At 44.0% G+C, this 15,110-nt stretch overlaps 1 protein-coding gene across 11 annotated transcripts in view; it reads left to right on the top strand.

The window, feature by feature from the left end:
- Positions 1 to 15,110, top strand: part of AMBRA1 (autophagy and beclin 1 regulator 1) — a 180,711-nt gene that overhangs the window by 72,285 nt on the left and 93,316 nt on the right. For 9 of the 11 annotated variants that reach the window (XM_030330997.1, XM_030330998.1, XM_030330996.1 and 6 more), the window contains 3 exons: positions 164 to 343; positions 13,058 to 13,138; positions 13,833 to 13,933. In XM_030330997.1, the coding sequence (XP_030186857.1) occupies positions 164 to 343; positions 13,058 to 13,138; positions 13,833 to 13,933 (362 nt within the window). The remainder of the gene's footprint in view (positions 1 to 163; positions 344 to 13,057; positions 13,139 to 13,832; positions 13,934 to 15,110) is intronic. The other 2 variants (XM_030331001.1, XM_030331002.1) reach the window with 1 other exon arrangement.

The following is a 15,110-nucleotide window of genomic DNA, read 5'->3' as shown; positions in this document are numbered from 1 at the left end:
TCTAATAAGCATATTGTGCAGTACAGACCTCCTGGTGAGTTAAATGCCCTTTATTTTTCACGTCTCCGGAGTTCGCCTCAGCAGGGAGAGCTGGATTTACTGTCTTTCACAGTATTCCCCACATTAGTGCTAGTTTGTGTTTGTCCATCTCTGTCTCTCTCAGATTATCTCCTGCCGCATACTACGCCCAGAGGATGATCCAGTATCTCTCACGGAGAGACAGTATTCGCCAGCGCTCCATGCGCTATCAGCAGAACCGGCTCCGTTCCTCCACCTCCTCCTCTTCCTCAGACAACCAGGGCCCATCAGTAGAGGGAACCGACTTGGAGTTTGAGGACTTTGAGTAAGTACCTACTCAGCTTGCTTTCTTCCCTGTCCTCCCAAGCTGTGTGTGCTTCTAAGTTGACCACTGTCCAAGCAGCAGTGGTTGACCTTTCTTGCTTCAAACCCCAAAGTTCTTATGTATGAGTAGCAGGATGGGGTGAGGGGAAGGGGGGTTAAAATGTGCAGGGTACTGCCACCTCTGGCAGTTGTGCTGCTGTTTCACGGAGCCTGTGGGAGAGATGGCCCGTTGGCCCCAGGCCAGGCTGGAGAAGATGGCTGCTGCTACATAGGCAGCACCGTTATTTCCCTTTTGCATGAACAGTGGCTATGGAAGTGCTTCTCATGGCCTGTTTTCACAATGTCAGAGAGAAAGGATGGTTGGTATTTTTTCTTAAGCAGAGTAGGTATAGAGATTAGAAATAACAGAAATATCTGGGGGTGCCTGGGTGGCTCAGTCAGTTAAGCGTCCGGCTTTGCTCAGGTCATGATCTCGCGGTCCGTGAGTTTGAGCCCAGCCTTGGGCTCTGTGCTGACAGCTCAGAGCCTGGAGCCTGCTTAGGATTCTGTGTCTCCCTCTCTCTGTGTCTCCAAATAATAAGTAAACATTAAAAATTGAAAAAAAAGAAATATCTGGATTTCCCAAAAGACAGGTCCCTTCGTACCCTTGAATCACACTGATTCTTTGAGGTCCTACTCCATTGCTTAAACTATCTCCCTCCCACAATCTCCGCCATTAGGATCCTTTGAAAGTTGCCTGTCAAACTAATGTGGTAGTTTGAGAGGTGATTCCTTGCTCTTCTGGTGTTTTTGAGTGGTCGATTGGATGATGGGGGTGAGGTAAAGGAGCAGGGTCAGCCCTGTGCACAGGATTAAATACCCCAGTGTCACTGCTGTGTTTGAACTCTCTGACCTCCTGCTCCTCACTTTTCTAACCATTCACTGTGTTTCTTTCCATTTTGAAAGAATTTCCATTCCTGGTTTATATCAAATAGGACACTTAGCTCTTGTTTTGATTCCTATATTTTGATACTCTCAAACATGCAAAACAAGAGAGAGAGAGAGAGAAAGAGAGAGGTGGTTAAGCATTAATTTTTTTCTCCTTTTTTTGCTGACAGCATTGGAATAGGACAGCCTGTCGGTCATTTTCCTTTTTTTCCTTCTCTATCTTGACATCACCTGGTCAGGTCTGGGATGTTAAGAGTTCTTGCCTCCTTCTCAACCTTCCTCTTCCGTGAGCTGAATGGATAGTTCCCCAGGAGCCACCTTGCAATAGAGCTTTAAGATGTGTTGGAGAAATCTTTTTGCTAAAGATGACTAAGGAGGTGGAAACAACCTTTATACCAATTTGCCTTTCTGATATGGTCCTTAAACACGCTAGCAATTGTGTACTTGGAAGCAAAAGGCCTACTGAATAGGTGGTTCTTTTGTCTGGGGAAGAAACAAACATGAAAGAAATGCAGGGATGCCCTGAAGCCGCGGTGGTGGCTCTTGGAGCAGGGGCCCTGATTCTCTCTCATCGGCTGCCCTCTGGCTCCCAGCACGTGTCATTCTCCCTTCATTCCACTCTAGGGGAAGGTGGGTGCATATACCAGCAGTGAGGGGAGAGTCTCCACTCCCTTACCCAGACACATACCAGTAGTGAAATATGTTCCCCTGCAGATATGATCATTTTTCCAGCTCTGGGGTCTATTCAGAGAAGCAGTTTCAGGTATGTGCCGTCGCTGCTGGGACTGAGTACTGCTGAAAAGCCTCAGTAATCCTGGGGAGCTCTGGGAGTCAGTGCAGATTGCATAGCCTCCCTCCATGCACGTTTGGAAGGCTGTGTAATCTCTTTGCAGTGGTGAAACGTGGGGCTTATGCCTTTGAGCTGTATCTTGCCTCGTGACTTGTCCTTCACAATGGAGTTCTGGGTTAGTTTAAAATGTTCTGTTCTCATCTTACCTTCTCTTTCTTCTGCTACCACCTCCTCCCTCTCTCTCCCCTTCCTTCCCCCTCGATTTTCCTGTGTCAGACTCCCTCCTCCCTGTGCTCCCCACAGCCCACCTGTGCTCTCACCTTCCCCCTGGCTTCAGCGCGACCTGAATTTACATTGCCTTCTTCACCTTTCATGCACTGACTTACCATTATTTCTCCCTAGGGGGTCTTCTGTTGCTCCCTGGTTGGTAACAATGGGCTGATTTCTCTAATGCTCCTCTGAAAGTCCCTTGCCAGGGTGTTTGCCTTTCTTTTTGAGCTGATGCAGACTGTAATCTTGTTTTTAATAGGAGCTGTGGATTAGTCACCTCAATATTAGTAGTCCAGGTCTCCTAGTGAAGGATGTTGCTGGCTGGTTGATGCTGAGTTCCCGTCTGTTCATTCTTTCTCTTTCCCTGCTCTCCTCCCCCTGTTGTAAACTGAGTGCTGCCTGCGGCTGCTTCTCTTCTCTTAACTTCTAGGTACTCTAGGAGGGAATGAGAGAGAACTGAGGGAATGTGTCAGCCCATTGTTAACCATTTTTTTAAAGTTTATTTATTTTGAAAGACAGAGAGGGTTCATGGGTGCATGAGAACAGGGGAGGGACAGAGAGAGGGAGGGAGAGAATTCCAAGCAGGCTCCGCGCTGTCAGCACTGAGCCTAACTCAGGGCTCGATCTCACGAACCACGAGATCATGACCTGAGCTGAAATCAAGGGTTGGAAACTTAACCGAGTAAGCCACCCAGGTGCCCCTGTATCCACCCATTTTAATTTCTCTGCCGCAGTCCTTTTCCTTAGCTTTGACAATAGAAGGAAAGTCAGAAGCTCATATGATCATAATGTATAGTTCTTTCAGGTACAGAGAAGCAGGTAAGTTAGACAGGACCTGGAATCTTCCTAACACTTAGGGGGCTGTTAGGAGAAACTGCTCTACTGGTTTCCTTGCCTGCACAACACGCCATGCTCCTGCCTTTGCCATCCCACTTCAACATCTTCAGTTCTCGCCCCATTTGCTAAGCCGGGAATCATTTTGGTGTTATCTACCTTGTCCCTTCCAGGTGTATAGAGTCCCCAGATCCCATCTTTTTTGATTCTTTTCCATCGTCTATCACCTATGATAATATTTTTCATATGTATTCTATAACATATAAAATATTTGTAATATATAAAAATATACTTATATATATAAATCTTGTTTAATTCTTAAAAAAAATTTTTTTTAATGTTTTTATTTTTGAGAGACAAAGACACAGAGTGGGAGCAGGGGAGGGGCACAGGGGGTGGGGAGGGAGACACAGAATCTGAAGCAGGCTTCAGGCTATGAGTTGTCAGCACAGAGCCCAACGCGGGGCTCAAACTCACGAGCCATGCGATCATGACCTGAGCCGAAGTCTGCCGCTTAACCAATTGAGCCACTCAGGCGCCCCTCATTTAATTCTTATAATAACCTAATGAGGTATTTACTCCACTGTAGTATTTTTTAAAATAAGGATACAGAGACAACCAAAATCAGACATGTCTGAGATTTGAGAACAGGAGTAAACATATTTAGTGTCTGGCTTTTATTGTCCTGCAGATTTAAAAACCTTTAAAAATGATGTAGAACCACATTTGAGCTCTTGCTCCCTGAGCTTGCTGTGGAAGAAGACTATCTAGATTTATCTCTAGGGAAGATAACTTTGAAGGTTGGTCGGCAGCAGGTTAAATTTTCTGTTCTTTTGTGGTCTGGATTAATGACCATCTATCCAGGCAGGCATCATCTCCTGCCATTCATCTCTGTCTGTGGCCAGAATTGAGACTGCAGGGTCCCTGTGTTTATCAAAATGCACAAACAGGGCATCCAGAAACCCACTGTCAGAAGGTCTGTCCTGAAGCGTTCAGCATCTGTCTTTGCATAAAGATATTCACAAGCAGGGTAAAGGTGTGGCTGTCGCTGACATGGCTGTCTGCCTGCTTTTGAGCCCAGACCACCTGCTGGAATGTAGAAGGCAAATAAGCATAAGGAAAACTGCCATTTTAATTTTCACCATCCCTTTGGAAAGAGAGGGAAGCTTTTTTGAAGCCCTGTGGTTAAGTGCTGTATCCCAGAAGTCGCTAAGGCCTGCACAAGAGGTGGTATATGTCTATTGTCCTGTTATCCTCACCCCCTTCCTCATGTTATCTGTTACTCTAAATGTACATATAATCCCAGAATCATCCGTAGTTCATTTCTTGCCCTTCTTGCCTCTTTTTGTAACTGCTTTGCCTTCCAAGGCAAAGAATACCCAGAGCTGATGACAATTGGAGAAGCTTCAGACTGGATCAGTCGCAAATATCTCCACCACACATCCCAGCCACAGGGGAATTATAGTCACTTCAAGTTGTTGCTAGCTCAGAAGAGAGCAAGTTCTTCATTCACTGTTGTGACATTAGGCTTACTTTGGAAAAACATCTCAGTGAGAATTCTAGGCTTTCAGCCTTAAGATGAAATCACTTTAGATCTATTACATCTGTTTTCTTCATTTTTCTAATTTATCTGGTTGTGTTTGAGTTCCTTTTACCCAGAAATCCATATTATGACCAAACAGGCAAAAATGTTTCATTGTATGACAGTAACTTCTGGGTGCCAGAGATGGGTTCTGGTTCCTTAGTTTGGAATGAAGTGTTCTAGCAGTACCCCATACACACGTGCAGAGAGCCTCATACAGAAAGGACTTCTCCTTTAATGGTCCCCTTGCTAGACACCTTCTAGCAAGGAAGTTGTTAAAAGGTCTTTTTGGTGTATGATGTAGCTGAGAGTTCTGAAGGCTGTCACTCAGCTCTACCATCTGATTGGGTTGACATAAGAGGAGTTGCTTGCTTTTAGTTCAGAACTTAATATTCTTCACCTGCCCTTTTGCTGTAACTGAAATTTAGTTGAGTCATGGCAAAGAAAACACGTTAGAAACCAAATAATACTATTCTTATCATCTGTCTATAGGCGAAATCCTGGCAGCTTTGTGAGACTCATATACTTGCTTCAAATTCTCGTGGCTAGAAATTCCAGTGGAGTGAAGCTACATGCCATTGGTAGTACTTGTTCTTGCTCTCTCTTCTGTGCCCAGAATTTCCGGGACTCCTGTGGGAGTCTGCCTACTAATAACAGATACATAACTGTAGCCAAGAAAAGGAAGGGTAAATCTTTGGAGAGTGTTCCCGTCTACTTCATTTTGAAGAAGAGTTGCTTTTGTTCTTTTCTTTAACTTACAAACCATAGACTCTTTGATATTAGAAGTAGAAGAGAAATTCAAAGGAAACACACTTTAAAGCTATTCTCTTTATGGACTGCAACCTGTTAGAACAGTCAGGAATCAGGCAATGAGCTGTATTTGGTGAGTGGTGGTGTTATACAGAAGTCGTTCTTTTTTTTAAATTTTTTTTTTTCAACGTTTATTTATTTTTGGGACAGAGAGAGACAGAGCACGAATGGGGGAGGGGCAGAGAGAGAGGGAGACACAGAACCGGAAACAGGCTCCAGGCTCTGAGCCATCAGCCCAGAGCCCGACGTGGAGCTCGAACTCACGGACCTCGAGATCGTGACCTGGCTGAAGTCGGACGCTTAACCGACTGCGCCACCCAGGCGCCCCCAGAAGTCGTTCTTAAAGTGGGATGAGATAAGGAACTGTTCTCTTCCTTTTTACCAGAGAGGTTTTTTTTGTTTGTTTTTTAAATTTTTTTTTTTCAACGTTTATTTATTTTTGGGACAGAGAGAGACAGAGCATGAACGGGGGAGGGGCAGAGAGAGAGGAAGACACAGAATCGGAAACAGGCTCCAGGCTCTGAGCCATCAGCCCAGAGCCTGACGCGGGGCTCGAACTCACGGACCGTGAGATCGTGACGTGGCTGAAGTCGGACGCTTAACCGACTGCGCCACCCAGGCACCCCTACCAGAGAGTTTTCAATAATTTCACTTACTTGATTTTTGTAGTGGTTGATTGCTTCTTTTACAAGGTGGGTTTATTCATTTTTTTTATAAGTTTTTATTTATTTATTTTTGAGAGAGAAAGTGTGAATGGGGAAGGGGCAGAGAGAGACAGAGAGAGAGAGACAGAGAGGGAGAGAGAATCCCAATCAGGGCTCCACACTGTCAGCACAGAGCCCGATGCAAGGCTCAAACCCACAAACTGTGAGATCATGACCTGACCCGAAGTTGGACCTTTAACCGACTGAGCCACCCAGGCGCCCCTACAAGGTGGGTTTATAAAAGAGAAAGTTATACATATTACAACAGGCCCTTTACTTCTAGACATACTTGGGAGAAAGACAAATAAATGCACAGTCATAGAAACGTGAAATAGCATGGAATATTTCAGAAATTCCCTTGTTGATAAGTTTGACTAGATTTTAAAGTCCAAGATATGTGGCAGGAGATGAGCCCTGAGACTTAAGGTGGCACCAGATCTTTGGAGAGTCTCCTGTACCTTGCAAAGGAGGTAAACTTTATTTTGTAGGTGAAGGGAGTCATTGAAGAGTTTTAGGCTATGAAATAACGGGAGCAGATTTTTACATAATAACTTCCGAGACAGACTGTAATAAGGTAGCACTAAAATACAGAGCAGCGTTCTATGAAGGGAAGGGAGTATTTGGGGAGATGTGAGGAGGCTCCATGGGTTTCAACTGGGTGGGAAGACTGCATAGGACTTAGATGAAGTGATGTGGAGGATGAAGTTAGGGTACAGGAGATAGGTACAGTAGAATCTAAGAGATTCAAAGGGAGCAGCGTAAGCAAAAGCCCAGAGATAGATGATTTACAGGGGACCCTGTATAAATAAAGATATTCAGGGGACCCTAAATAAATCTGTGGCTAGAGCTACAGAATGCTTGTAATGTGATAGAGAAGATCAGAAAGGCCTGAACTGAGGGCCTGGAATGTCTGGCTGAAAGTTTGGGCTTTATTATTATTTTCTTTAATGTTTATTTATTTTAGGAAGGGAGAGAGAGCGAGTACAGGGGAGGGGCAGAGAGAGAGGGAGACAGTGGATCTGAAGCGGGCTCTGTGCTGACAGCAGAGGGCCTGATGCAGGACTCAAACTCACAAACCATGAGATCATGACCTGAGCCGAAGTCAGACACTTAACCAACTGAGCCATCTGGGCGCCCCTGGATCGTATTTTTATCTGGGGGAAGTTATTATTGAAGATGTATTTGAGGCAGCTAACTCGGACAGCATTGGTTGGGGTGACCTAAAGTGGCAAGTGTATGGATGCAGGAAAACCACTTAGGAAGCAGTGGGCGAAATAGAGGAGAGAACATACGAGGACTGAATGTTAAGTATTGGGTGTAAGAGGCTTGGTGTTTTCTAAGAGTGGGGCCTGTTTGTGAATGTTCCTGGGAAATGAGCTGCGAAAGCTCAGCTGTCTCACTTCCTACTTCTCCAAATGAAATGTTGCCTGAGTCCTTTTTGACTCCTACTTGAACCAGTTTTGAACTAAATTGGTAAAACAGCGACTCCTAGAGCAGCTGCGGTGGGACCTGGGATCACTCATCAGTGCCTGCTGCCCCCTTAGCCTGACAACTCCTGTGTAGAGAGTGGCCCGGGTTCTAGTTTAGGCTGAGTCAAATTTGTTACTTGACAGATTTGATCTTGGGCAAGTCCCTTTCACACCCTATGCCTCAGTGTCTGATTTGTAAAATCAGAGTGGATAATTTCTGAAGTTTACCCCTAAAGTGCTCAGATCTTTGTTGGAGCTAACTACCTTAGATGAACCTGCTTTGTGTTCAGCAGAGGCAGAATAATGAAAAGTCTCAGAGAAGTGGGGAGACTTCCTGGGGATCAGGAATAGGATATCTGGTACCTGGAGAGCCCCAACACATTTCTAAAATATATGCCTATCTAAATTCTAGCTCTTTCCTTGAGGATTTTGAGCCTATTGCTTAAAAGTATAGGCTATTGCTCAGCAACTTTAGAATTAGCATTCTTTCTGGGCAAGTAAAATACATATGAATATTCATTTTGAGGAATGCTAGAAGAGAAGGAAAAGGGAGTATGTGTGGATTGTACTTGGGTATAGAAGGGGAAAACACAGAAGGAAAGAATTAAACAGCCGGGGGGGGGGGGGGAGGGCATAACCACTTAGAGATATAGATTGGTTTTTTGTTTTTTGTTTTTTTAATTTTTTTTTTAACGTTTATTTATTTTTGAGACAGAGACAGAGCACGAACGGGGGAGGGTCAGAGAGAGGGAGACACAGAATCCGAAACAGGCTCCAGGCTCTGAGCTGTCAGCACAGAGCCCGACGCAGGGCTCGAACTCACGGACTGCGAGATCATGACCTGAGCCGAAGTCGGCTGCTTAACCGACTGAGCCACCCAGGTGCCCCTGTAGATTTGTTTTTTAATGTAAAATGCACAGTAGGAATATGGAATATGTGCAGATGAAATGAAAGGTGGAATAAGGGAAGAGAGAAATTTGTAAATGGTAATTATCTATTACTGTTCCTTACGGAAAAGTTAAAGCTCTGCAGTTCCAAGGGGGCCGTGCTCTTAGTTGTCCCCTGTGAATGATACCCCCAGAGCCTGAGCCTTCCTCCCAGAAATCTAAACCCTTACACGTGTGCACAGTCCTTGGCATAGAGATGGGGGCCTCGGTTTCTTACCAAGAGCACCTGGGTAAGGAAAGGACTTGTGCCATCCAGGGACAGGAATACCAACTAGGCCTTCTGTTGTCTGGAAATTGAATAAAAACAGAAGAGCATAGGGAGACACTTATTTTTTTAATAGTCTAATTTTCAGCAAAGTCAACTGTGTATTGTCGAGAGGACAATGGCCTTTTGAGCTTTTTGCTCAAGAGCCTCATTTATAAAGGCCCGAGTCAGAGCCATTTGTCATGAGGAGGAATGACAAGCTGACTGTCTGGTCAGGACTCAGCCGGCAGTCTGTAGGTGTATTTTTCATTCCTTTAAATTATAGCCTCTCTCTGAGGCAATTAATCCCAGGCATTTAGCAAGAGTCGCTGCTGTGTTTCTCTCCCTTGTTCCAGAGATGCATTTTCTTATACTTGGCATTTGTCTTGGATGCCTTATTGTTTGAAGGGTGTTTTTTTTCCCCTTATAAAATCTTTTACAAGAAAGTCTTATTCCCTCCACCCCTTGTCCTTCCCAAATACCCCTCTGAGAGTTAATCAGAGATGTACAGAGTTCAGCAGCTGGGAAAGCCATTAATAACTCTGCCAGCTTCTGTCCTGCTGGCTTAAAGGCACCTTCTGGCTGATGAAATTGATGAGGATTTCTCTTGGTGTTTCCCTGAAAAGCGTTCTGGTGACAAATAGTCCTCCTGTGAGGGAGGAGCAGAATCAGCATATTTGCATACTCTTCCTCATGGCTTTTTTTTGTTTGTTTTTTTAAGTCTCAGTATGGAAGGGCACGGGCTGTGTTATGTTAGGCCCTAGTACATAGCACCGTCCACCATTCCTAAGGTAAACCGTCTCCCTGGGTCTGCCTTTACCTACTGCTCATTTGGCAGACCTCCTCCAGTCCACTCACGTCAGTCTCTGCCTCACTAGTTTTGCCTCCTTCAGCTCGTGCAGCCTTGCCTCATGTTGATCCTGTATCAGCACTGATGTGAGTGGCAGAGTCTGTGTGGTTTTCTCAGTACAGCGTTATTTTAAGTATTTTTAACTCCTTTGCCCTTTTCCTGGAACTCTTACCACTCTCCCCCTTCCCTGCTGGCTTCTCATCCCCACTGGGGATAGGCTGTGCGCTGAAATTTGTTTCCTCAGTCTAACTCCTTATTTCTGAATCCTTCCTTCTTTCCAGACTACAGAATGCGGAGTCATCAGTTGTTCTCTTCACCTCTATTTTACTGGAGCTGTGCATTTAGTTAGGGATTTCTGTGGCCAGTACTAATGTCCAGGGCCTTTTTCCCTCTTCTTTCCTCCCTTGAACATTCTGGTCTTTGCCACCTTACCCATTCCTGTTTTCAGGGTTTTTCTTAGAACGGTATTTAAGCTGTTTTTCTCCTAGTGAAGGCTGTTTTCTCCTAGATGTCCTTTGCTGTTTTCTCCCATAGGTAGCACCTCATCTGTGTGTTCACCACGTTTCAGTTTTCTAGTCGTTGTGAGTCCCATGATGTTACTCCTCCCCTTTGCTAGAATTCTCAGTGCTTTTAATTTGAAGTCTTCTCTACATTTTATTGAGATGCCATTTAGCTCCTGCTTCTCTATCATTAGTCAAGATGTTAAGCTGAGGACCAGCAGATGCATCTCTGCTCAACATATTGATTTTTTTATGGTGCCAAATGTGACCATCAGTCTGAGACTTTGTTTGTATCTGAGCCAGCTGATCTCATTCGTATTTTCCTGTATATCCTCCAGTGATCTCTAAATACTATAAAGCCATTATCTCTGGCCATGTTTTGTGTCTCACTCCCCCCCGCTTTTTCAAATGGAAGGAGAAACTGAATCAGAAAGTTGGTTGTTTGTAGGTGTTGGAAAAGAGGCTTGTGAATTATGTCGAAAGAGCCCGGAAATTTCCCCAGCCCTGGTGTGTTTGTTCATTTTTCTAAACTGTCTTCTGGTGTCCTTTCACCAAGCTCTGTGCCGTCTTTGAGCACTGGCAACTGCTGAGCAGTAGAACGATCTAGCACACTGGCTTCTCCTTCCCTACTCTTCACCAGATAGAGTATTGTTTGTCGTCCGGAGGGAGAGGCATCTTGGGACCTTACAGAAGCCAGTTGTCAGCTCCACAGTGTGATTCTGGGAAGGCCAGCTCTCTCTCCTGGCTACAGAACAAGTACTCACAGTTATCCCATGATGTTTCTTTCTACAGCTTAGTTTTTAACCTTTTTGAGGCTTGGGACCCTTCTTTTCCTTAGGGCCCTTTTTAACTTCAAAATGTTTGCTAACTTTTCTCATGATAATTAGCTGGACTTTTAGTGCCCTTTGAGAAGTAAAATACGCTGTTATGAAAAGCTATCATGAATTCATTTGTATTTTTAAGTGAATTGGTACTTTGATCAAAACTTGAAGCTGGATTTATTTGAAAATCAATAATATGCTAAATTTGAGAACTAACTTATTTGTTTAATATTCATTTATTCCTTGTGTACATGTGGCTGCCAAAATCTTATAACAATTTGTGGGCTTCCCAGAGCCGTGATCTACTGTTCAGGAACTCCTGATTTCATTGTTGTTTTTAATAACCTTTTTACTTTCCATATGGTCTTTTCTCTCTCTCCCTCCCCTTGCCTCTCCCTTCATCTATAGAGTTTCAAGTCAAAGGGATATGACATGTTAAGGAAAACAACAGTATGCCTTCTCTTTGGGGAAAATAAAGACCGAGTACTGACTTTTAATGGATCAGCTTCCAATATCCCTGATATTGATTTCTCTGTTAATGTTCAGCATCCAAACCCACCAAAATATAAAAACCTTCCTAGGCTTTCATTTCTGGCTTGTAAAGCTCCCAGTGGCCCATTTGAAAGCCAGAGTATTGTCTTAACTTTGGTTCCAAGGCCAGTTTGAAGGTGATCTCATTAAGTTGAAGATAATCCAAAGGGAGAACTCAGAAAAAAATACCAGATCAAGCTTTCAGAGGTTCATTTATTTTGTGGAGTTGGTTAAGCAGCTAATTAACTGCTCTGTCCAGCCAGTGCCCTTTGGCTTATTGTTCCTTTGATGCATTGGAAACTAAGCCACGTGAAGTCCCGGTCTTCCCTTTTCTTGTAGGAGGCAGCAAAGTATAGGGGAAAGAGCAAGGGCTTCGGAATCAGATAGATACTCCTTGAATTCTGCCTCAGCCACTTACTCGTTGTGTGACCTTGGGCATTTGCCTCTCTGCTCCTTCATTTCCGTATCTATAAAACAAAGCTACTAATAATACCTCATGGGGTAGTTAGAAGGATTAAATAGAATAACGTATTAATAACCTTTATATTAGAACTTAATAGATATTTAATAAATGGTGGTTATTACTATTATTTTAACAGACCATAAAGAAAAACACCTAGACTTTTTTTCTTTTTACTCAAATGCTTGGGATTACATTGTCTAATACTCTTCATCATTGCCAATTTTGCAGTCCCTAAAAAAGGGACTGCTTAGTCTTTTTGTTGTGTTGTTTTTCTTTCACTTTTCATGAGTGATTTTTCCACACCAAAGGCCTAAACAGATTCATTTAGAGATAACCATTTGCTGAATGAAATCAATGGGAGGATTCCTTCAGGATCCCCCAAAGCCAAAATTTCTCTGTCTTTCAATCTAGAAAAAGTTTATACATTTCCATTCCAGGTCCCTTTAGAGGACTTTTGATTTCAGTTTCAGATCAGAGATCACATTAACTCGTGAAAAATCTTCTTCCTTCTTACTGAGCTGTTAGAAAATGTTTATAAATCTTCTGGTTGGGGTACTCCAGAAATGTATATATTAAAAAGAATTTTGTAATGTTTATTTATTTGAAAGAGAGAGAGATTAGTGAGCGCACGTGCAAATGGGGGAGGGGCAGAGAGAGAGAGGGAGACACAGAATCCGAAGCAGTCTCCAGGCTCTGAGCTGTTGGCACAGAGCTTGATGTGGGGCTTGAGCCCACAAGCCACGAGATCATGACCTGAGCTGCAGTTAGATGCTCAGATGACTGAGCCACCTAGGCTCCCTCAGAATTGTAGTGTATTAATGTGCCCTCCAAATTAGTAAGCAACCAGATGACTCATTTCTCTGGGATCTTCACCTAAGTGTAGGAACTTAGTTTAGGGGATGTTTGTCTTTTGGGCTATTATCTGGTTCTGCTTTAATGACTCTCTTATATGTAGTCTTTTTGTTTTCTCCAGGGACAATGGTGACAGATCCAGGCACCGAGCTCCACGCAATGCCCGGATGTCTGCACCTTCACTTGGACGTTTTGTCCCAAGGTAAGAACTTGGTAGTTAGCCTTTATGAGGGAGCCTTTATGAGAGCCTTGTTTCATTTTTATTTTATTTTTTATTTTTTTTTTATTTTTTATTTTTTTTTAATTTTTTTTCAACGTTTATTTATTTTTGGGACAGAGAGAGACAGAGCATGAACGGGGGAGGGGCAGAGAGAGAGGGAGACACAGAATCGGAAACAGGCTCCAGGCTCTGAGCCATCAGCCCAGAGCCCGACGCGGGGCTCGAACTCCCGGACTGCGAGATCGTGACCTGGCTGAAGTCGGACGCTTAACCGACTGCGCCACCCAGGCGCCCCTCGTTTCATTTTTAAACCTACTTTCTGAGCTTTGGATTCCATATCTGAAATTATTTCCTAGTGAGCCTATAACCCAGCCCTGCCACCTAATGACTTGACAGGAGATGATTGGCCGCAATGAAAAGAGATGGACAAGTGGCACTGGGAGCATCCTATTCAAGATTAGAAGCCCCGCAAAACTGCAGAAGAAAGATCAGGAAGGAGATACAAATCTGCAGAAGGATAAATCCCAGCAATTTTTACTCCGTGTTGGGCTTCTGTGGATTCCTAGGTTTAGTGGATCCCTTAGCTTTGATTTTTTGGGGTACGTGGATAGTGTATCTCCTTTGTGTTGTAGTAGTAGTCTTTTATAGGCTTTTCACATGTGGTTCCTTCTTACAGGCGTTTCTTGCTGCCTGAGTACTTGCCTTATGCGGGGATTTTTCACGAACGTGGACAGCCTGGCTTGGCTACTCACTCTTCTGTTAACAGAGTCCTGGCAGGTAAGGAGGTGTTTCTTTGAATTTTGAAAAGCTGAAAGGGCGAGAAGCCAGATAAAGCTGTCCCTTCCTTTACTTATGTGGATGTGATGGCCTCTTGGCATCTGGCTGAAAACTGTTTTGAGGTCTTATACTCAGTTCCTTACTTCAATGCAGGAAGCTAGGATGGGACAAAGCTGTTTATCTTGCCCATTCCCACTTTCCTCATTTTTTTTTTTTTTCAAAAAATTGTTTAAACTACTTATTTCTTAATCCAGCAATTAGATTCTGGCTATGCTTTTAATTGAATGATAAAGGTGTCTTGTTCATGTTTTGGTTGGTGAGATGCTCATGAACCAGATCCTGTGATTTAATTAGGAGCTTAATGCACACCTCTTCAACCCTTCACTCATCTGCCAGTAGATGGAGTTTCCAGGCACTGTGGAATCTTCCAGGGAAGGACGAAAAGAGACCCATAGAGCTGGCTCAGAAATCTCAGAAACAGAAAATGGGCTGGACAAGCCCAGCTGAGGCAGTTTTATGGTGACTGAATAGCTTAGTGACCCATGTTTATGGGCTAAGATATGTGACCAGGCTGTCATACATGGTATATGCTCCTGCTTCTGGGCAGTGTCTAGAGAAGGAAACAAAGCAGAATTCTGGTTTTTCCTGACAAAGGTTATTTCCCCATCATGCACTTTCCTCCCTTTCCCCCTCACCTCCACTGCCAACCTCTGTATTTATGTATGTAAAGGCATAAAAGGTATAAAAATGAATCCACATTTATGTGTGTCTTTAATAAGCATCTATTAAAAATTTCATAAAGACATTACGTTTTGGAAAACCTGGTCCATCGTGGTGGTTAAAGGTAGGAAGGGATCTCCGTGAGGCAGTGGCACTGTCAGCCCAAGAGAATGTGATTTCTAACCAAGCTACTGTGACATCCGGAAGGCCATGGGATCTGGCCTCCCCTAGGCAGGACCATCCTTGACCCCAGTGTCAAGGCCTAGAAATCCCAGAAACCTCAGTGGTTTCTCTGCTAGACACTAGGACTTTGTAGGCCCACCTTGCTGGGGGGGCAGACTATAGCGTGGTCTCCTGACAACCTCGTCCTAGGACCTCTGGCCCTATTTGGTATAAGACCCCATGCCTCTGTGCCTCTCCATGCTTGGTGTTTCTGTGTGGCTTGGCTAATGGCACA

Source organism: Lynx canadensis, chromosome D1 (assembly GCF_007474595.2).
Source record: "Lynx canadensis isolate LIC74 chromosome D1, mLynCan4.pri.v2, whole genome shotgun sequence".
NCBI classification, from domain to species: Eukaryota; Metazoa; Chordata; class Mammalia; order Carnivora; family Felidae; genus Lynx; species Lynx canadensis.
The sequence above is the reverse complement of the archived record's forward strand: the minus strand, read 5'-3'. Positions and strand labels throughout refer to the sequence as shown.